Source organism: Schistocerca piceifrons, chromosome 7, assembly GCF_021461385.2.
Source record: "Schistocerca piceifrons isolate TAMUIC-IGC-003096 chromosome 7, iqSchPice1.1, whole genome shotgun sequence".
Lineage (NCBI taxonomy): Eukaryota > Metazoa > Arthropoda > Insecta > Orthoptera > Acrididae > Schistocerca > Schistocerca piceifrons.
The window spans coordinates 485,726,797-485,748,839 of record NC_060144.1 but is presented as its reverse complement, the minus strand read 5'-3'; the positions used below and the strand labels follow the sequence as shown (position 1 = coordinate 485,748,839).

The window sequence follows — 22,043 nt, the reverse complement described above, 5'->3', positions numbered from 1 at the left end:
GTGGAGCGAAAACGTAGTAAGCGGTAAATTTCTTTCTTTCCGTCATTCCGTGATTGGGGTCAGCGACAAACCTTTCGGAAGGGTTTGAAGTTATTTTTAAAGTTTGTTTGAAGTCAATAAGTGTTCTCACTCTCAAATAGTGGGAGAGTATTCGTTTTGTAAACAAAAAACACCTTTTTCTTCCTGTAGTGTATTTTATTTGTTCCGGATGCATTTCGGCTTTTACGTTAAGGCATCATATTTGGATTCTTGAATGATACAGTTTTCTTTTGGTTCTCGATATTTGTAGATTACAAAACACTTCGTCTTATTTTTTACGTAAGTGACAACTTACAGTTATTTGGGTATTTGGCTGTTTTGGCTGGCATCTGCGTATCTCCTCATCTGGTCACATGTTGTAGGTCGCACTTCACTTACGAAGCATAAGCACATTTTCTCGTTAAGACCTTTTTTCTTCACAAGTTTGATGTTCCTTGTGCTGCTAGTTTTCTGCCACTAGCTGTAGCTATTTTAACCAATAGTGTAATTTCAAGTTGTAGTTACAGTTTCTTCACTTTTCTCCTGATCCTGTTTCGTTCGTTAATGTACATGTTGCCAACATAACGAAGTATATGCTGAACACTAATGCATGTTCTCCCCTCTCTACTATCTCCGTCTCACTCTCTGTGTATGTGTGTGTGGGGGGGGGGGGGTTGGGAAGGGGTTGTCAGGGAGTCTTTTGTATAAAGATGGATCTCACACATACACATATAAAGAGAACAGAAGTGAAGTTAGTTTCCAACACATACTTCGTTAGGTTGGAAACATGTACGTAAACAAACTAAGTAGGAAGAGACGTAAAGTGGACACACAGTAGTGACGACTTTAATTCACAGTTTTCGGTAAAATATTTCCGGCTAGTGACAAAAAAAAAAGAGCTGCACAGCAATTAGCACAAAGAATATGAAAATTTTGGAGAAAAAGTTTCGTAACGTGAAACTGTGCTTATGTTCGTAAGTGAGGTTATAGTGCGACATCCAGCATGTGACCTGCTGAGAGGAAACTCAGCTGCTAGGGAATTTTTTTCCGCAAACCATTCGCGACTGTAACAAGAAAGGCGGGAAGCGAAAGTGGGGTACACAAAGTACCCTTCGCCTTACACCACCAGGTGGTTTGCGGCGTATACAGTTTGGAGTGTCCATCATAATGACCACTACCCACGGCGGCATTGAAAGCACCTGGTGGAGTTGGGGGAACGTGATGCAGTGAAGAATGAAGATCATTCTAGCGACGATACGGACCGCAAAAAGGAAATCCACTGACGTAAGATACTTCCACAAATGACCCAGCGCCTGGGAACGACCATTTCGGAAATGGCGAACCTGGTTGGCTGTTCGCATGCTGCTGACGTGGACATCTTTGGAAAGTGGTTGAAGGATGCTGAAACCACGAGTAGTCATCAAGGCCTTCGACGTCCGAGCCTCATCATAGAACGTGTAGTTCGGATGCTTGCCTGCTCATTAAACCGGGACAGGAGGCGATCTGTGGTAGATCTGACAATAAAGTACAGTGCTGGTGGCGGCACATGTGTTTCGGTGCAACAGTTCAACGCGTGTTGTTGATCACGGGGCTCCGCAGCAGATGACGAACACGCGTTCCTACTCCCATGTTGACACAACGAGATCGTCAATTACGACTGCAATGAGCATAGGGTCATACAGACAGTGTCTCAATGGATACGTGTCACCTGTTCGCACTATTCGCGTTCCTTGTTACACGATGGTCGTATCTAGTTACGCCGTCGTCCAAGCGAACTGCTTACCCGAAATCACCTTCTACCAGTCTATCCATTCTTCTTTAAGTAATTGATGTCAGTATTTTGCACCCATCCTTTATTACAGTTACGGTATTCACACTTCTAGCACATACTTTAACTAGATTTTGAATGTAGTTGTAGAATATTTCTGTTAACACAAAGTCTTAAAACACTTATAATAGCAGACGAAGACGCATTGGATATTGTGTAAATGTCAGTTTATGCCAACGAAGCCATTTTATTCAGTGTTGTGAGAAGCCAAGTGTAATGCCTACATATTCAAACAACAATCAAAATCTTGAAATACTGCACTGAGTATTAAACGTGTTTTTACATTATGTATGATGTTTCCCAGTAAAGAAGCTGTGAGTTTTTTTAAATTTTCATCCCAGCTCCAGATGTTTTCCTCTCTTAATTCAATGACTTGTAGCCACAACTGTTGACATTCAATTTAATGCGGACTATCATGCAAATATATTGAAATTGGGTCTAGTTTCTTACAAATGTATACTGTGTAGCGTGGCTTTGATTAAGTCTTCGCCGTGATGTTTTATTGAATCAGCATTAATTAGTCTCTGAGAGTTGCACGGTTAACAATAACACGGGAGGAGCATTGCGGGTGGGTTGAGGGTCCGCTACGGCCGCAGAGGGCAGCAAATGGAAAAGAAACACAGAAAATAAATTGTGTTAGCATATTCAATGAAGATTTCGTCAGAATTTTACACTTCTTTCCTCCTTCCTGCGGCGTGGTCTCGTTTTAATTTCCTTATTTCACTCCGCGTCGAATTTCTTCCGAAAAATTAAGGCTGCTTGTTTTCTTCGCTCTCTTTTTTTCTTGTCTCTCTTTTTCTACCTCTTTTGTCTTTCTTTTCCACCACATCCTTTTTCACAACTACGTGATTGAATTTTTGAGTTTTCCTCGAAAAATTTCGTTGCGACGCAACGTTACGCCATGTCTTCAGCAGTGGCATTGGCTTTAGCAACGTCCATTGTCTGGCAGAATTCTGCCCTCATCAGACCTCAACATTTCTTATATCTGTTCACTTGACTGTGGCTTCAGCTAGTTGTAGGGGGCGATGAGAGTTTTTGCTTACTCAGTCACTGTTGTAGCTAGAGGTATTGTATCAGTTGCTAGATTAAGTTTACAACTCACTTTCCAACTTCACAGTTACTATAAATAATGTTCACTCACGCTGTGGTGGTTTCTTCTTCTGCAGTCTCTACAGGAAAAGCTGCAGTAGAACCAGTAGCAATACGCAAGTCGAACGGGCGCAACAAATGTTTCGCTGGTATCACGTTACCTGATCTGTTAAACGATTAATAGTTAGTGAAAACTTCAGTATATTGAACCTCGCTTCATACAAAACAGCTCCAAAATCTGAAGTTATACTTTCGGCACACTCACACGTAATCACAAACACTCATAACAACCTTATTACAGTAATTAACCGAACCCATTACAAAACACATTTCTGCGTCAGCAGTGCTCGCTGAAATATTACACAATCTGACCAGTACGAATTTTTTGTTTGCGGGCGCGGCTTGTATAATGTGCCACGCGGATTATTCAAAATTCACAGTTTACATATTAAAATCAGGATTTCACGTGTTCGTCTTCCTCACAAGTACACATTCACTTTGTGGCACTCCACGATCAAACTCTAATCATTATTCTGAAAACTGACATATCTATTCAAAATGGTTCAAATGGCTCTGAGCACTATGGGACTCAACTGCTGAGGTCATTAGTCCCCTAGAACTTAGAACTAGTTAAACCTAACTAACCTAAGGACATCACAAACATCCATACCCGAGGCAGGATTCGAACCTGCGACCGTAGCGGTCTTGCGGTTCCAGACTGCAGCGCCTTTAACCGCACGGCCACTTCGGGCGGCGACATATCTATTCAAACCTCTTTATATTCACATCCGATAATAATGATGACTGAGCTCCAAACTGAACTGTAGACTTCGCACGCCAGTTCTTTAGTCCACAAAATACTCACTAACGTACTGTCGTCTGATTGATATACTTCATAGCCAATCCGATATTACTATTAAACCACACAATTCCACCTCTTTTACATTTGACGAATCACAGCTTTATGGCTTTTATGAACAAACTGCAAAATGAGGAAATTTAGAATCTCCTCGAATATCAAAATACCTTCCTACAATTCACTCATTGAACAACAGAATTATTGTAAATTGTTTATTTTTCCAGTCCCATAAACTGGCTAGTAGTACATTACAAAATTCGCCTGAGAGAATAATTCACTGTCTGTACAACTCCAGTTCTCACGATATCCTGTATTCAGTTAATAAACATAACAATATTCATTCATTATTCTACTTCCTACCCCCACCGCCATTCACATTAATAAACAGATTAGTAATAACTACAGTTTTGTTACCAATCATTTTTATATCGAAGCATGTAGTAAACTTTGTGCTAGTTTAACGTATTTTACAATCGTCTTCATGTTGCTGAATTTTTAATGTCCAGTCCAGCAGTATTCACATACACGGTAAACCACAACTTGACGGGCAAACTTTGTGTTGCGCAAGAATACCTTCTAAGTATTTTGGTATGAGGGATCCATGGTCTCCGGCGGAACGTTACAGCGTAATAATGCAATTATAACATATTCGATTTGTTAACCCAGTTAACTTCGTTCCTGACGAAATACATAAAAAAAACACAAAACTTGGTTTTACGTAGGCTGTGCATCGTAGTTTGCGTCGGTGGTGGCTGGCACAGCTCAACTTTGCGTCTTTGTGGCTTTCTTCCATTGTATTCAGTGAATCCATAAACGAGATGCATAGGAGTCACCTCTTCATCAGTAGACCTCTTCGTAGTACTGCCGTGTACCACTGTCAATGAAGAACTAACACTGTCTGACAGCAAAACCGAGGACATAACGGAACACTACTGAATGAAAACTTTAAGGCAAAAATTTACTGAGTGCATTACTGTTTTCAGCACCAGGTACTGTGAGAAACGGGAAACAAGGCACACGCCACATACCGCCGACATTTTCATTGTCGTGCTCTGTTTTCAGTGCCAAACAGATACAGAGCTAACTGGGGCAAAAAATGCAAACGAAGTTCAATAAATCCGTAAGGAGCGGACGGTGGGCATCGGTCACTTACACCAAAATACTCGGAAGGTGTTCCTGAGCCGCGCGGTATTAGCCGAGCGGTCTCAGGCGCTGCAGTCATGGACTGTGCGGCTGGTCCCGGCGGAGGTTCGAGTCCTCCCTTGGGCATGGGTGTGTGTGTTTGTCCGTAGGATAATTTAGGTTAAGTAGTGTGTAAGCTTAAGGACTGATGACCTTAGCAGTTAAATCCCATAAGAGTTCACACACATTTGAATTTTTTTGGTGTTCGTGAACAGCCTCTGAAAGTTCGGCGCTGGAATTCTGGTTCACCCCGTATAAGCTGTCAAGGAAGCCTCATTCGTATATGCTTTTGTTTGCTGAGATATAATGACATTATTAAATGAAGTGCAGTAATTGCAATGCTGCGGACCGTACCTCTTTGCGTGCGTACTTATGTGTGTGTGTGTGTGTGTGTGTGTGTGTGTGTGTGTGTGTGTGTGTGTGTGTTTTGTGGGCGCACCCACGTTGGCCGTCTGCCTAACTGCAGCGGACCGCGAATGGTAGGCACTGTTATGACACTTGTCGCCTCCATTTCACGCTTGCTGCCCTCGAACAGGGCACCGGGACATGGCAGGTCATGTGACGAAGTGCGTGTGTGACAAACGCTCTCCACGCGGTTTTGGCTGCACTTCAGGGCCTAACGGACCACGAAGCAGAAGTCGTTATACGTGCCGCCTAACTTTACCGTACTGCTCGAGAGAGTCGAAAGAAATCTGCGCTCTTGTGAACAATAGAGGAGTGCCGCGAATCATGTGTATTGCGAATTCAGTGATTGGATGCTACTATTAGTTCAATCCGAACATACACGCTCGCAGAAATTGTTTTCCATCGTGTAGTTCCTTAAAGGTAGCTGATCGCTGATTGAGGAAGTACGCCAGAGTAGAAATTTTTTTTGAGCCTAATTTTTTATTGGCTTAAACTGTCTGTTTTTAAGATTTATTCATATAAAGTGTGTCATAAATGTTAAAATATGCTAAAACCACTATTTACCGCAAGGTCGTCTGGTGCATCCGAGCGTCCGAATGCAACCGATGTAATACTACACTCCTGGAAATTGAAATAAGAACACCGTGAATTCATTGTCCCAGGAAGGGGAAACTTTATTGACACATTCCTGGGGTCAGATACATCACATGATCACACTGACAGAACCACAGGCACATAGACACAGGCAACAGAGCATGCACAATGTCGGCACTAGTACAGTGTATATCCACCTTCCGCAGCAATGCAGGCTGCTATTCTCCCATGGAGACGATCGTAGAGATGCTGGATGTAGTCCTGTGGAACGGCTTGCCATGCCATTTCCACCGGGCGCCTCAGTTGGACCAGCGTTCGTGCTGGACGTGCAGACCGCGTGAGACGACGCTTCATCCAGTCCCAAACATGCTCAATGGGGGACAGATCCGGAGATCTTGCTGGCCAGGGTAGTTGACTTACACCTTCTAGAGCACGTTGGGTGGCACGGGATACATGCGGACGTGCACTGTCCTGTTGGAACAGCAAGTTCCCTTGCCGGTCTAGGAATGGTAGAACGATGGGTTCGATGACGGTTTGGATGTACCGTGCACTATTCAGTGTCCCCTCGACGATCACCAGTGGTGTACGGCTAGTGTAGGAGATCGCTCCCCACACCATGATGCCGGGTGTTGGCCCTGTGTGCCTCGGTCGTATGCAGTCCTGATTGTGGCGCTCACCTGCACGGCGCCAAACACGCATACGACCATCATTGGCACCAAGGCAGAAGCGACTCTCATCGCTGAAGACGACACGTCTCCATTCGTCCCTCCATTCACGCCTGTCGCGACACCACTGGAGGCGGGCTGCACGATGTTGGGGCGTGAGCGGAAGACGGCCTAACGGTGTGCGGGACCGTAGCCCAGCTTCATGCAGACGGTTGCGAATGGTCCTCGCCGATACCCCAGGAGCAACAGTGTCCCTAATTTGCTGGGAAGTGGCGGTGCGGTCCCCTACGGCACTGCGTAGGATCCTACGGTCTTGGCGTGCATCCGTGCGTCGCTGCGGTCCGGTCCCAGGTCGACGGGCACGTGCACCTTCCGCCGACCACTGGCGACAACATCGATGTACTGTGGAGACCTCACGCCCCACGTGTTGAGCAATTCGGCGGTACGTCCACCCGGCCTCCCGCATGCCCACTATACGCCCTCGCTCAAAGTCCGTCAATTGCACATACGGTTCACGTCCACGCTGTCACGGCATGCTACCAGTGTTAAAGACTGCGATGGAGCTCCGTATGCCACGGCAAACTGGCTGACACTGACGGCGGCGGTGCACAAATGCTGCGCAGCTAGCGCCATTCGACGGCCAACACCGCGGTTCCTGGTGTGTCCGCTGTGCCGTGCGTGTGATCATTGCTTGTACAGCCCTCTCGCAGTGCCCGGAGCAAGTATGGAGGGTCTGACACACCGGTGTCAATGTGTTCTTTTTTCCATTTCCAGGAGTGTATAATACTGTAGTCACCGAGGCTCTGCTGATTTCGAATGGTATTAAATAGGTGATTAGTATCAATTAAAATAGTATTCTCAACAAGGTTTCTCTTCGTAACATGAGTAGTTTATGGTAAACAGTCAAAGCACGTCCTTCTCTCATGTCTGTTTAACTTCTCATTTCGCCTATTTTTCATACGAAGTAAAATACGAGTGCTTGAAAATGACAAACCAAAGTATTTATACCGATAGAAAAGGTTCGAAAATAATCCCAATTGTGCAAAATACTTTTGGATTGGTTAGCGGCAGGCAGTTACTCGATATCGATGCGTCAAAGTGAGAAAGTTTCGATATAGGTGAAAAAAAGAGAAACTGTATGGCGCTGGCATTGCTGATTAAAAGTCTGTTCAATTTCAGTGTTAAAAAAATAAAAGCTGATGCTTTTAACGGTTGTTTTTTAAAGTCAGCGGAAGCTATAACTTATAAAATACACAAGCAATTCCATTGTACCCTACTGTACCTCGTGAGTCGGCGCTTTTTCTTCTGTAGTTCCTAGGATTTTTGCGATATATTTTAATTTCGCTTTTTAGAGCAAGTTTTTATAACGATTTTTTATCCAAAATTTGACTTGCTTCAGAGTGCCACTATTTTCTTAAAAACAATTTCTTTCAAATATCACTACATTTTACGTTAAATAGTACCATCAGTTTAATGGCAGTTTCCGAAATGTTGTTCTCGGTTGAAATTGTGGCGTTCAGTGTTCACACCAACCACCTTTGCACTCCGTGAAGGCCTCCCGTCAATGTCGTGTAGCGTCCTGTTAGTGCAAGTCTTTTACTTAAAAAAATAATACAATCTTAAAGGTTGACAATAAAGGTCTAAAGTAAGTTTGTAATTTGTTTGTTATATTATTTAATAAATGCTATGAATATCGGTTCCAAAATCGAGTGTCACCATGGTATACATCGTTAAACAAATGTTTTACGGGGCCGCAATATAACAGAAATGTGTCAACGCAATAATAAATAAAAATGACCTCCATTACATTTATTAAGGGTATGGTACAAAATGGTACACACCTTTAGCACAATTTGATGCGTGGTACTTGATGTACTAAAGCCAATATAGTGAAATATAAATATATTTTGCTGTATCTCGGCAATCTATGATACAGTCAGTGAAATGAAATGATGTGATCGTATGCCATTGATGGCCTGGAATGCCCACCTGGGGAAGTTCGACCGCCGAGTTAAAAGTTTTTTCAGTGAACGCCACAATGGGCGGCTGGTCTGTCAATGATGATGATGAGGAGGAGCAGGAGGAGGACGACAACAGAACACCCCTCTTCGAGTTGAGAAAATCTTCGACCTGGCCAGGAATCGAACCAGGGTCCGTTTCATGACGGTCAGAAGCGTTGACCACTCAGCAGAGAGGATGGCGATATTTTCATATAACTGATGGTATTGACAGCAGACGCTCTTCAGGTTCCAAATACTCTGTTAGTAGCGACTGCTATGTTGGATGGTTGTCTTCAGACTACTGTACTGAGCGGAGTGCGAGCACTGAACTGTCAAACTGCTGGTTTGGAATTGGTTGAATGACCGTGGTGTGTCGTGTTTTGGTGCCTGTCTGTGGAACAGTTTCCATGACCTCCAGTACAGAGCGGAAGCATTGTAATCTGCGGTTGACAGCGCTAACCACGTCTGCTGTCAAATGGTTCAAATGGCTCTGAGCACTATGGGACTCAACATCTGTGGTCATTAGTCCCCTAGAACTTAGAACTACTTAATCCTAACTAATCTAAGGACATCACACACATCCATGCCCGAGGCAGGATTCGAACCTGCGACCGTAGCGGTCGCGCGGTTCCGGACTGAGCGCCTAGAACCGCTAGACCACCGCGTCTGCTGTCCACACTATCTGTGGACACATACGGTGCGGTGAGGAAAGTGATGAAGGAGGCAACTCATTGTTTGTTTTTCTCAAAACAAGAAATTTCAATCGCTCTGAGCACTATGGGACTGAACTTCTGTCATCAGTCGCCTAGAACTTAGAACTACTTAAACCTGACTAACCTAAGGACGGCACACACATCCATGCCCGAGGCAGGATTCGAACCTGCGACCGTAGCGGTCGCTCGGTTCCTGACTGTAGCGCCTAGAACCGCTCGGCCACTCATGACGGTCATGAAATTCAAACACATCAATTGAGCTATACAGAGACACTTTATAGTGGAACATTTCGTTGAGCATCAAAAACTCATGTGTCCTTATGTTCACTACCTTAAAAAAATTGAAATTTACAGCCAGTATCACATCATTATATATACACTGATATTAAAAAATTCAGGACACCAAAAAATATTAATGTAGACTAACGACATTTCGGGGATGCGTTTGTCTAGGTAACATATGCAAGTGATAAACATTGAAAGATCACATGTTCATATAAGTGTGAGATAAGCCAGTGGAAATGTGAAATGTTGATACATTAATAACATGTGTAACCGCCAGAATGTCGAACGAAAGCATGTAGACGTGCGTGTATTGTCTTTTACAGCTGCCGGATGTCAGTTTGTGGGGTGGAATTCCATGCCTGCGGTACTTGGTCGACCTAAACAGGGACAGTTTATGCTGTTTGTGGATGACGCTGGTGGTGTCGTCCGATGATATCCCACATGTGCCGTCTGGAGATAGATCTGGTGGTTCAACAGACACACTGTAGAACAGGTTAGGTTTCAACAGCGGTATGTGTGCGAGCGTTATCCTGTTGGAAAACACCTCCTGGAATCAGAAGACTGACGTACAGACTTGCAGTAATGGTGCATTGGATTACAACGAGACTGTCCCTGCTGTCATACGAATTGCTTCCCAGACCATAAATCTAGGTGCATGTCCAGCACGCAGACAGTTTTGTTGCAGGCCCTCAACTGGGCTGCTCCTAACCAACACGCAGCCATCACCGGCACCGAGGGAGAAATGGCTTTTATGGGGAAACACAGTACAACCTCGCCTCCAATGACCTCCTGCTTGACAACAGTGAAGTCCTAATGACGGTGGTTTGAGGTCAGTGGAATAAACACTACAGGGCGTCTGGCTCGGAGTTGTCCTTGAAGTAACCGATTTGTAACGGTTTGTATGTCACTGTGGACCCAGCTGCTCGTCAGACTGCCAATGAAGATGCAGTACGATGCACTACAACCATACGCAGAACACGATGGTCTTCCCTTTCGGTAGTGCCACGTGGACATCCGGAGCGTGGTCTTCTTGCCACCTTACATTCTCGTGACCACCACTGCCAGCACCCTTGTGCAACGGCTACATTACTGACAAGTTTTGCGGCAGTATCGCAAAAGGAACATCCAGCTTCTCGTAGTTCAACTACAAATGGTTCAAATGGCTCTGAGCACTATGGGACTTAACTTCTGAGGTCATGAGTCCCCTAGAACTTAGAACTACTCAAACCCATCTAACCAAAGGACATCACACACATCCATGCCCCAGGCAGGATTCGAACCTGCGACCGTAGCGGTCGCGCGGTTCCAGACTGTAGTGCCTAGAAGCGCTCGGCCACCCCGGCCGGCGTTCAACTACTCTCATCCTCGTAAATTAAGAATAATTGCAGAATGTGGTGCCACACAACGTGGCACTACGCAAAAATGGCGCTAATAGCATAGGAACATTGGGAACACACACGACACAGGTCTGTAAGTTCACGTTGGTGATAAGTTGAGAAAACCGTCCCGAAACACATGTGCTACAAAACGCCACGCATGTACCTCGACATCAATATGGGATATGATCACCATGCACACGTACACACGCCGCACAACGGGTTGGCATACCCTGGATCAGGTGGTCGAGCAGCTGCTGGGGTATAGCCTCCCGTTCTTGCACCAGTGCCTGTCGGAGCTCCTGAAGTGTCCTAGGGGTTTGAAGACGTGCAGCGATACGTCCACCGAGAACACCCCAGACGAACTCGATGGGGCCGTGCGTCATCATCCATCAGGAGGAAGGTGGGACCCACTACACCCCTGAAAAGGTGGACATACTGGTGCAAAATGTCGTCCCGATAAACCTAACCTGTTACAGTTGCTCTGTCAAAGACATGCAGGGGTGTGCGCGCACCAATCATAGTCCCACCCTACACCATCTAACCACGACCTCCATACAGGTCCCTTTCGAGGACATTAAGGGGTTGGTATCTGGTTCCTGGTTCACGCCAGATGAAGACCCGGCGAGAATCACTGTTCAGACTATACCTGGACTCGTCCGCGAACATAACCTAGGACCAGTGTTCCAATGACCATGTACTGTGTTCTTGACACCAAGCTTTAGGGCTCTCCTGTGACCAGGGGTCAGTGGAATGCACCCTGCACGCCTCCGGGCAAATAAACCATGTCTGTTCAGCCGTCTGTAGACCGTGTGTCTGGAGACAGCTGTTCCAGTGGCAGCGGTAAGTTCCAGAGCAAGGCTACCTGCAGTACTCCGTGGCCGTCTGCGGGCACTGATGGTGAGATGTGAGATATCAGTCTTCTTGTGCTGTTGTACACTGTGGACGTCCCGTACTGTAGCGCCTGGACACATTTCCTGTCTGCTGGAATCGTTGTCATAATCTTGAGATCACACTTTGTGGCACATGGAGGGTCCGTGCTACGACTAGCTGTGTTTTACCAGCCTCCAGTCGCCCTCGTATTTTACCCCTCATAACGTCATTAATATGTGTTATTTTAGCCATTTTCAACACGCAGTCACTATTAACACGTCTGAAAACGTCTGCTCACTTACTCGCTGCACCGTACTCTGACATGCACCAACTCTGTGTATGTGGACTGCTGTCAGCGCCATCGTGCGACGACCGCAGGTCAAATGCACCGGATGGTCATACCCTGAGGTGATTTAAAAACGCAGACCGTCCACCAGAGCGTTGTTTCATCACGTATCAGCATTGTCCTTAATTTATGAGAATGAGTGTCCATGACCTCGTTCAAACTCAGTGAGGTGTTGATAATGGTGACATTATCGCCTTCAATGCATTCTTGTCCAACATCTACTCACGACGTGCAGTCTCAAAGGTTACTAAGGCTCAAGATTGTTACCGCGTCTGTACAAAGCAAACCCGAATTGCATCCTGTTAGTGGCGCTGCTAGAGCCACTCTTACGTGACTGGCGCGAAATGTGAATAAGCAATATCTTTTAGACGTAGAAACACGCGTACCAACTCCTTATTAGTGGTGTGATTACTTCCGTCAGTGTACTTGGAGAAGATGTACCAATTTTCTACGGTGCTCGTTTCTTGATTGCTGATGCGGTGCTCTGGCGTGGCGTTAGCACATTAATTGAAAAATCACAATGAATGAAAAAATATTTTCCCCTTGTGCATGATTTTAACAGTGTTGCTTAAATTCCGTTTATGGGTCAAATAGAAGCCCTCCCTTTATGGTGATGAGAAGCAACTTAGACCACAGCCTAGTGAAGGACAGATAGACAAGATCAGCAGACACAGTATGTCTTTGAGAAAAAAGGCCTTCATTGAACAATAGCGTGTCATAAAAATATGTGATCGCCATTCGCAACTGTTTTGCACACAACTGTTAAAGGAGCTAGCACTTTAACTATACTTTCGAAGTACTTATTTTAAATGATTAAGTTTGTTATGCCGGCCGCGGTGGTCTAGCGGTTAAGGCGCTCAGTCCGGAACGGCGCGACTGCTACGGTCGCAGGTTCGAATCCTGCCTCGGGCATGGATGTGTGTGATGTCCTTAGGTTAGTTAGGTTTAATTAGTTCTAAGTTCTAGGGAACTGATGACCATAGATGTTAAGTCCCATAGTGCTCAGAGCCATTTTGAAGTTTGTTATAATCAAATGGTTCAAATGTCTCTGAGCACTATGCGACTTAACTTCTGAGGTCATCAGTCGCCTAGAACGTAGAACTAATTAAACCTACCTAACCTAAGGACATCACACATATCCATGCCCGTGGCAGGATTCGAACCTGCGACCGGAGCGGTCGCTCGGCTCCAGACTGTAGCGCCTAGAACCGCACGGCCACTCCAGCTGGCAAGTTTTTTATAAATAATACATCGGAGTTCAGAAGGAATACTGATCTCCATAACTACGTCAGAAGAAAAAAAAATCCTATTCACTTTCCATTTAAACTGAATTGCGTCAGTACGAAAAAAAAAATGCTAATTTGATCATTTACGCAATGATTCTAACTACCCGATTGGCAGCGTAGTCAAATAAACATGAAAGCTATAAACGTCTCTTCTAAGCCATATTTTTTGTGTTGCGCAAACAAATTTTATTTGCAGAATTTGCACCTTACTAAATGCGAAACTATTCGAGCGTTTCTTCTGTTGGTTTACTAAGAAGTTAGGTGTCCTAAAGTGAAGTCGCCATACGTGGAAAAGTCAGGAAGACCTCTTTCACCAGTAGTGGACAAAAACAAATGCAGTGTCTACTTTGTCTGGTGACCAGGAAGTAATAGGATTCATTGTTGCACATCATTTCAGTTAGGACAGCTGGGAGCAGCGAGCAATAATGTTTGTAGTCGATGCTTGGATTCTTAATTCGGAGTGTGAAGCAACAATTTATGAAATAATCACCAGATATTGCCCGCACTGCAGTAATTAGGTACGAAATGAACTAAAAAATTACACAGTTACTTTGGTTCGATCTTTAAGTTCACTGTCCTACAACTGATTGACCACAGCTTCACAAGCAATACGATCATTGTCCGTCCTTCTCACTTCTACAAATTTTCCAAACCCAAAGTTTTGCATTATTTGACTGAAGTACGTTCATTTTTAGCCTCTGCTAAATATTCCAGTACGTTATAGAGGAGAGTTCCTTGTCTAAGAATGTGCCTCACGCAGAGGTCTGTCCTCTTCTTAATGGCCTCACACAGCCCTGAAATTTCTTCAGTTCTTTGTAGTGCTGCTTCAAAGGAAAACCATCGCGTTTTCTTCATATGGCTCTGCGCATCGTGCTGCAATTGCAGTAGCAATTTGAGTAGCTTTTGGCACCACAATGACACAACCAGCTGTTACAAATCGGTTACGTCAAAGACAGCTCCGTGCCAGACGCCCTAGAGTGTGCATTCGACTGACCTCAAGCCACCGCCATCTGCGACTTCAGTGGTGTCAATCGAGAGCTCACCGGAGGGCACGGCGTAGGTATATTGTGTTTTCCAAAGAAATTTGGTTCTACCTCGGTGCCAGTGATGGCCGCGTGTGGCAAAGAGAAGGCTAATTGACGGCCTGCAACAAAACTTTCTACGTGCTTGACACATTGGTCATACACCTAGATTTATGGCCTGGGATGTGATTTCTTCTGACAGAAGGAGCACTCTTGTGGTTATCTCATGTACCCTGATTGCAAATTTGTGCGTCAGTCTGGTGATTCGACCTGTTTTGCTGCCATTCATGAACGGCACTCGAGAGGGTGTTTTTCAACAGAATAACGCTCGCACACATACCGTTGTTGTAACTTAACATACGCTACAGAGTGTCGACATGTTGCCTTCGCTTGCTCGATCACCAGATCTATATCCAATCGAGCACATGTGGGACATCATTGGACGGCAGCTCCAGCGTCATCCAAAAACAGCATTAACCGTCCCTGTATTGACCGACCAAGTGCAGCATGCATGGCTCTCCATCCCACAAACTGACAATCGGCACCTGTACAACACAATGTATGCACGTTTGCGTGCTTTCATTCAATAGTCTGGTGATTACACAGGTTTTTAATGTACTAGCATTTCATATTTCCACTGGCTTATCTCGCACTTCCATTAGCCTGTGATCTTGCAGTGTTAATCACTTGTGTGCGTTACCTAGACAAATGTGTCTGTCCGTCATATCCAACAGAAGATACGCCCCCCCCCCCCCCACCCACTCACACACACTGTAGAAGTGACTGCCTTGATAACAACAGGGCCCCAGCCTCTTGCTGGAATACAGGGCTCGCTGCGAGCAAGTAGGTGAATTGATAGTGGACGCTACTTGCGTAAGGTAAATTGAGAATTTCGGTCGGACAGGAAGAGTGTCTGGATAGCCGAAGCTGTTAAGGTAACTGACTGCTCGTTTTGAGCAGGAGGTCTGGGTTCGAGTCTCGGGCCCGCACAAGTTTTCAACTGCCACCATCCAATTATTTAGATGCTCGAGTGCTGCTGGCGTCGGCATTTCCTTCTAACTGTCTTATTCTCGTATTCTACTGCGCAGCATTCAGCATGGACTGTAGTCAGTGTGCTGTTCCAGAACGGACATTTGTACCACCTGAAACTCGCTACATTCAAAAATATTCTTCTAGTACAACATTTATTTAGGAGTTTGCCGTAGCCTCTCTCTTGATTGATGCAGTACTTTCTGAATGTGCGGATTAACAAGTACGAGGGACAATCAACATCCCTGTCTTACCCTGTCAGTCTTTGTTGTGCTTCGTGATAATGGACGCAATATTTTAAAGTCACCACCGCATTGTTATGGCAGCTCTACAAAATTCTTCCATATTTCTAATTCAGTCGTATTTGCACCAGTATCTGGAGTGAATTTTTTCCATTCAGCAGCTTCGAAGATGGGCCTTCCTTTTCTGAACGTCCTTCCGTTATGCGTCTGAGTCTGCGTCTTTCATAAATCGCAAATGTGTAGTACGCCTTCTGCAGTACTTTTTTTTTCTTAATTCGGACTTGCAATATCGTCAGCGGCCATCTTCCATTTCCTTTCTTTTCTTCGCCAGTGAACTCTATCCCCGATTCCTCGCGTGTCAACTACCGCCTATGAATATTTATCAGTGCGTCGGAGATTGCTCGTTCCGCGTCTGGAAATTGAAAAGTCGTTAGTGGATTTACTGCGGAGGTCTAACGTCTCAATTACGCCTGCAGGCCTGGAACCGCGGCTGCAGGCAGAAGACGGGAGAATCCACCTGAGATCCAGAGGAAGGCATCGCATGGACACGAGACCATCTTGCAGCCTGGGATAAATATTCATACAGCAGCGTTTTATGCATCATTGGAGATAACGCTACGAAACCTCTGTGTACATGGCGCTTAATGGAATAATTCCTGATGTGTTGACTTTTTCTTCTTTTTAGGGTTCATTCTTACTTTTCTCTATTTGCCTTTTCCAGTTTCTACTACAGGTTCGGCATTGTTAGAAGGCAATGTTGTTGGTAGGTGCTCTCCCGATGCTCTTTCTGACGACAAGCAGTAACAGCAGAATTGGTCTGTTAGGAGAGGTTAGTGAATTCGAACGTGGACTATTCGCTTCATGTCACCTGAGCAAAAAATCCATCGGGGCATTTCAGATCTGATAAGGCCGACCTACTCGATTGTCCGATCATGTGGTTGTGTAGTGGAAGAGCGAGGAACAATCACGGCCAAACCAAGACAAAGCAGACCTCATGTGATAATGGACAGGGGGTGTCGAGCATTGTTGAAGGTAGTTGTAAAATGTCGCATAAAATCAGCGGAGTGAATCAATTCTGAGTTCCAAAGTGCAACGAGCAGTCCAGCTTCACAATGAGTGTGGGGAAAGCAAAGAGTTAAAAAGAATGGGTGCAAAGGTCGAGCAGCTCCACAGCAAACGAGCGATTTGGAGTAATGAATCATATCGAACAACTTGTAACACTTCTGTTATAGTTTGACAGAGTTACCAGGTATTACTTGATACTGTTCAAGGACACAAAGATGTACGTCTTTGAGTTTTTCACGCAGCAAACAAAGAATTAGTGACACGAACGTGACGAAGATCAGACAAGAAACCTGTCACTGGCGCAAAACCTGAAAGGCAAACTCAAACACACAACTTCTAGGTTATTACATAACCTCTTATACTACTGTATTCATAACTCAATAAGATTCTATTTTCTAAGGCAAAGAAAGTATACTGATGACCTTGCTGTTTAGTCCCTCTAGTCTTCATTCCAACCAACTAACCAAAGAAAGTAACTAATATTTTTTGTCATATGAACAGAATCTTCCGTCGGTTCTTGGTAGAACAACATTATAATAAATGAAAAGCACCAGTTTGCTTTTGTTCTACAATATTGTAGAACAAAAGCAAACTGGTGCTTTCCATTTATTAATTTTTTTGTGTCCTGAACCACGTGAGGATCTAAATTATTAATGTAAACCCGGGGGTGGAAGACGACCAATTAATGTTCCTTGGTGGTGGTTCCAGGTGCTGGAACTGACAGGAAAAAAGGACATTCGTGCGGCGGAAGTGTGCCAGACGCGGAGGCTCACCATAGTGTTTGGGCGGGATTTGGGACTAAGTAACTGGCAGCAGGTACTGTTCGGCGAAGAAGAACGCGACACTACGTTACACTGGACGCTGCAGTCGTAGTCGATGCATTTGCTGCCGTTTTGGAGACTCCGTTTAGAAATATGGGCTAATTCAGCTCTAAACTCCAAGCCTGCATGTATTAGAAGGCTATTAATCTCGAAAGTAAAGATGGGTGCCATTTTCTGCGTCACATAGAGGGAATGCCAGCCAGAATTTTACATCCTCTGTTCTTCAATCATTGCTAATTATTTTGTTGCTGAAATAGCATAACGTATCTATTACTTTCAGCGTCTCTTACACCATCGCCTGGGAGGGGGGGGGGGGGAGGAGCGCGACGCCTAACAGCTGCAGTAGTGTACTCTGCCATATGGTATCATTCGGATGCGGTATCGAATGGCATGGGGTTAGCACACACGTCTCGTGGCAGTTGTCAGCTTACCTGTCTCCACTTACAATATTCTCATTCAAGCGGCTACTCAGTTGTCATCATGAACCTAACTACGTCGGTTTTCAGTCTTTTCTCCAAGGAATTATCCTTGACAGCACCGGAAACTTAACCCAGGTCATCCCCACGGCTGTCAGAAACGGTGATCTGTCAGGTTCGGAGGTGGACGTATGCTTTATGGACTATGATAATTTACTGCGTCAGGCGCAGCATCATACACTAGTGCAAGTCCTCAAAAAAAGTTTGTATGGGTCAGAAGAGTATCCCACATATAGAAAACTTATATCATAACCGAATTGCTTAGGTAAAATCAGATACTGAGGTTTCCAAATTTGCAGAACCTAAGAGAAGTGTAACGTAATATTGTGTGCTGTCTACAGATTCATTCAACATTCTTTGGAAACCTACTTCTCGAAATGCTTTGGATAATGTGAAAAAGGGGGATAAGGTAAACTGGAAGTGATCCAACACCATCCGCTATTCTGATGCTAATGGTCATAATCGCTGATAAAATACATGACGTACAACTTGTTAACAGAGCAGGAGAAAATAATAAATCATTGAGGCTAAATATCAATTATGAAAAGACACATTCATTGGTCGTGACTAATTTATCTCGCAACTTAACATTCGGTTCAATGTCCATTGAAAGAATTGGGCATCTGACAAATAAGTAAAACACTTCATCGAACAAGTTAGACAGGCGTCCTTAACGTAAGCTTGATTATATGTTCATATCTTGTTACAAGTTAAGTTTGGTCAGATTTTCTCTTTGGAGTAAAAAGTTGGACATGAAAAGTAAATCCCATCACAAAACGAACTTTCAAGTTGCGGAGTATGAAGATACCGAAGATATGAGAATGAAAAACGAAACAGATTTCAAGCGAGTTACTAGTGACAGAGAACTTCCCAGTGCAATTAAGAAGAGAAAGACAGCGCATTTAGGACGTATTATGCAAAATGAAAACTATCATTCTTTGCAGTCGGTAATCGAGGCTAGAATAAGAACAAGAAAAATTAGAGCGTTTTGAATGCCAAACGTTAGGCAGTGAATGGGACTACATGATATTAAATCACCGATACGGAGAAGATGTGCAGAATGAGATCATAAACAAGATTAGTAACAGGACATTAGTTCCGGTAATGTACTCACTTCCGGACTTCCTAACTTTCAGATGAAGGTAGTTCATGTCGCCAAGCGAATGTTTGGTTCAAAATGGTTCAAAGGGCTCTGAGCACTATGGGACTTCTGAGGTCATCAGTCCCCTAGAACTACTTAAACCTAACTAACCTAAGGACATCACACACATCCATGCCCGAGGCAGGATTCGAACCTGCGACCGTAGTGGTGGCGCGGTTCCGGACTGAAGCGCCTAGAACCGCTTGGCCACCACGGCTGGCGAATGTTTGGAAACCCACTAGCGCGTCAGACGAACACAATTGCGTTGTTGTTACGTCGGCGCCTAGCACGAACGAGCGGAATAATGTGTGATCGATAATTAATTTATTCCAGTCGCTCTCCCCACCCACTAATTCCTGTGGGAAGACTTCGTTAAACATACACTGCAAGGAAAAAAATATTTCCCCTGGAACCGATTAATTGTGATGGATTACGTAGATCAACAACATTCTTTTTTGCAGGGGGAGGGGGGGGGGGTGGAATGATCATAAAAAATAAGATTCGTCGATCTGACCAGCTGATTACGGTGTTATGCGTTATAACAACGCGAGACTGTATGTTTCATAACAATTAATAACATGCGTTCCCAGATGAGAAACGGAAAACCGTTGCCAAATGATCGATTGACTGCTGTGCTAGATGCAGTGAAATGATTAAAATGATATACACCGTCCCTACGTCAAATGTCTGTATCACCTGTTCCTCCTAAAATGTGGTCCTCCAAACTACTGAATGAAATCCTCCAAAAATCTAAATATAATAAAGATTCCGCTGCAAACTAGAAACAGTTCAGCCTGTCAACTTTTTCTCATATTAGTGTTTTATAAACTTTTGTATCTTAGTAAAAAAATATATTAAATGAAAATGAAGGAAGAGAGGAAATTTTGGAAGGAAAGATTGAAATGAAGTATAGTCAAACACTTTTTTTAAAGAAAAACAGAAGACAATACATTCAGTTTCGAGTAAAATGCAGGCAAACACTTTAATGCTCATGAACGAACGAACGACCAGGTTAGAGCAAGTAACTTCCACTACTGCGTTGCAGTTCATCATATTTAGTTTTTATCTGTTGCTTAAGAAGTAATCGCGTATTGAAAACCATTTGGTTCCCTTCGATAGTGGGATTTACTACACTGTATTTAATTTTTCATTGCAGGTACGAATGATATGCCATAGCTGCAATCGCATCCGGTTTTGAAGCATGGCACTTCCGAGCACTACTGCTGGCATACACACGCTTCGTGGAAGCATCTCGCACCTGACTGGGTGCAGTGTCAAGGTAGGAAGATTATGGTCTGACGCCACTTGGACGACGGGCTCATCAGGAATGGAAAACAGAAGCTTCAACTAGGAAGGATGGAGGAGGAAATCGGCTGTGTCCTCTGCAATGGAAGCATCCCTGCATTGATCTTAAGGGATTTAGGGAAATCACCGAAAAGCTAAATCTGCATGGCGGGACGGGATATAGAACCACGGTACTCTCTAAAGCGCATCCAGCGTCTTATTACTGCTCCACTCCATAGAGTGTATATGAAAGAGCAGAAGGAACGAATGGCTACAGGTTCCGTCGGGGACAACGGGTGGCGTGAATTCCATTCAAAACTGGGTATTGAACAGCATTCGAAATGAAGGTTTGAGACCAGATTTATAAAAGCCTTGTGATGCTTTTTTTAGGATAGCACTAACCATAAAAAAAATATTCTTTCACACAGGAAGAAAAGTAGTCTTAAATTTTCGTGAAAAAGTTGATTATTTGGAGGTCCAGTACGAAAAGAATCAACAACAATGGCACAATTGTTTTCATCCTGCCATGTCACAGATCTGGTATTATCTTTTTCTGTTTCGGTGTATATATGGTACAGTCAAATGAAAACTAGACACATGGACAAAGTAAGTGAATTGTTTATTATTTCAAAAGTATTTGCCATAATCTATACATTTATCCCACTGTGAGGGAAGACGATCAATGCCTTCATAGAAAAATGTTTTCGTTTACCTGTGGAAATGTGTTTGTAGAGAGGCATGTACCTCTTCGTCCGAAGCAAATCTACAGCCACAAATGTGTTTCTTTATTGCTCAAAAAATATGGAAATATGACGGGGAGATATCGGGACTGTATGGAGGATGTGTAAGGGCTTCCCAGCGAAACTTCTGCAGCGTACTCGAAACATGTTGGCGGGCCCACATGATGCAAAGCCAAGATGTTTCGACTACATTGAACAAGTTTCGCTGGGAAGCCCTTACACATCCTCCACAGAGTGCTGATCTCTCCACATGCTATATCCATATTTTTGGAGTCTTGACGAAAGACATTCGTGGCCGACGATTTGCTTCGGACGAAAAACTGTATCCCCGGGATACAATCATGGTTTCGCAAGCAACTGCAAGAATTTTTCCATGAAGGCATTGGAAATCTTTCCTCACAGTGACATCAATGTATCAACAGTTAAGGCGATTACCTTTTGAAACAGTAAAGATTACACCATCAATGCAGATTAATAGGAAAAAGAATCCCGTAATGTTTGAATACTCCATTAGTAGTGTAGCGCTTGACACAGTCACGTCGATTAAATTTTTGGGCGTAACATTGCAGAGCGATATGAAGTGGGACAAGCATGTAGTGGCAGTTGTGGGGAAGGCGGATAGTCGTCTTCGGTTCACTGGTAGAATTTTGGGAAGATGTGGTTCATCTGTAAAGGAGACCGCTTATAAAACGCTAATACGACCT

General features: G+C 44.2%; 1 protein-coding gene across 1 annotated transcript in view; it reads left to right on the top strand.

Moving 5' to 3' along the window:
- The window catches only part of LOC124709037 (class E basic helix-loop-helix protein 22-like), a 76,994-nt gene that overhangs the window by 45,646 nt on the left and 9,305 nt on the right, over positions 1 to 22,043 (top strand). Inside the window, exon 3 of the mRNA XM_047240684.1 lies at positions 17,586 to 17,693. Within this exon, the coding sequence (XP_047096640.1) occupies positions 17,586 to 17,693 (108 nt within the window). The remainder of the gene's footprint in view (positions 1 to 17,585; positions 17,694 to 22,043) is intronic.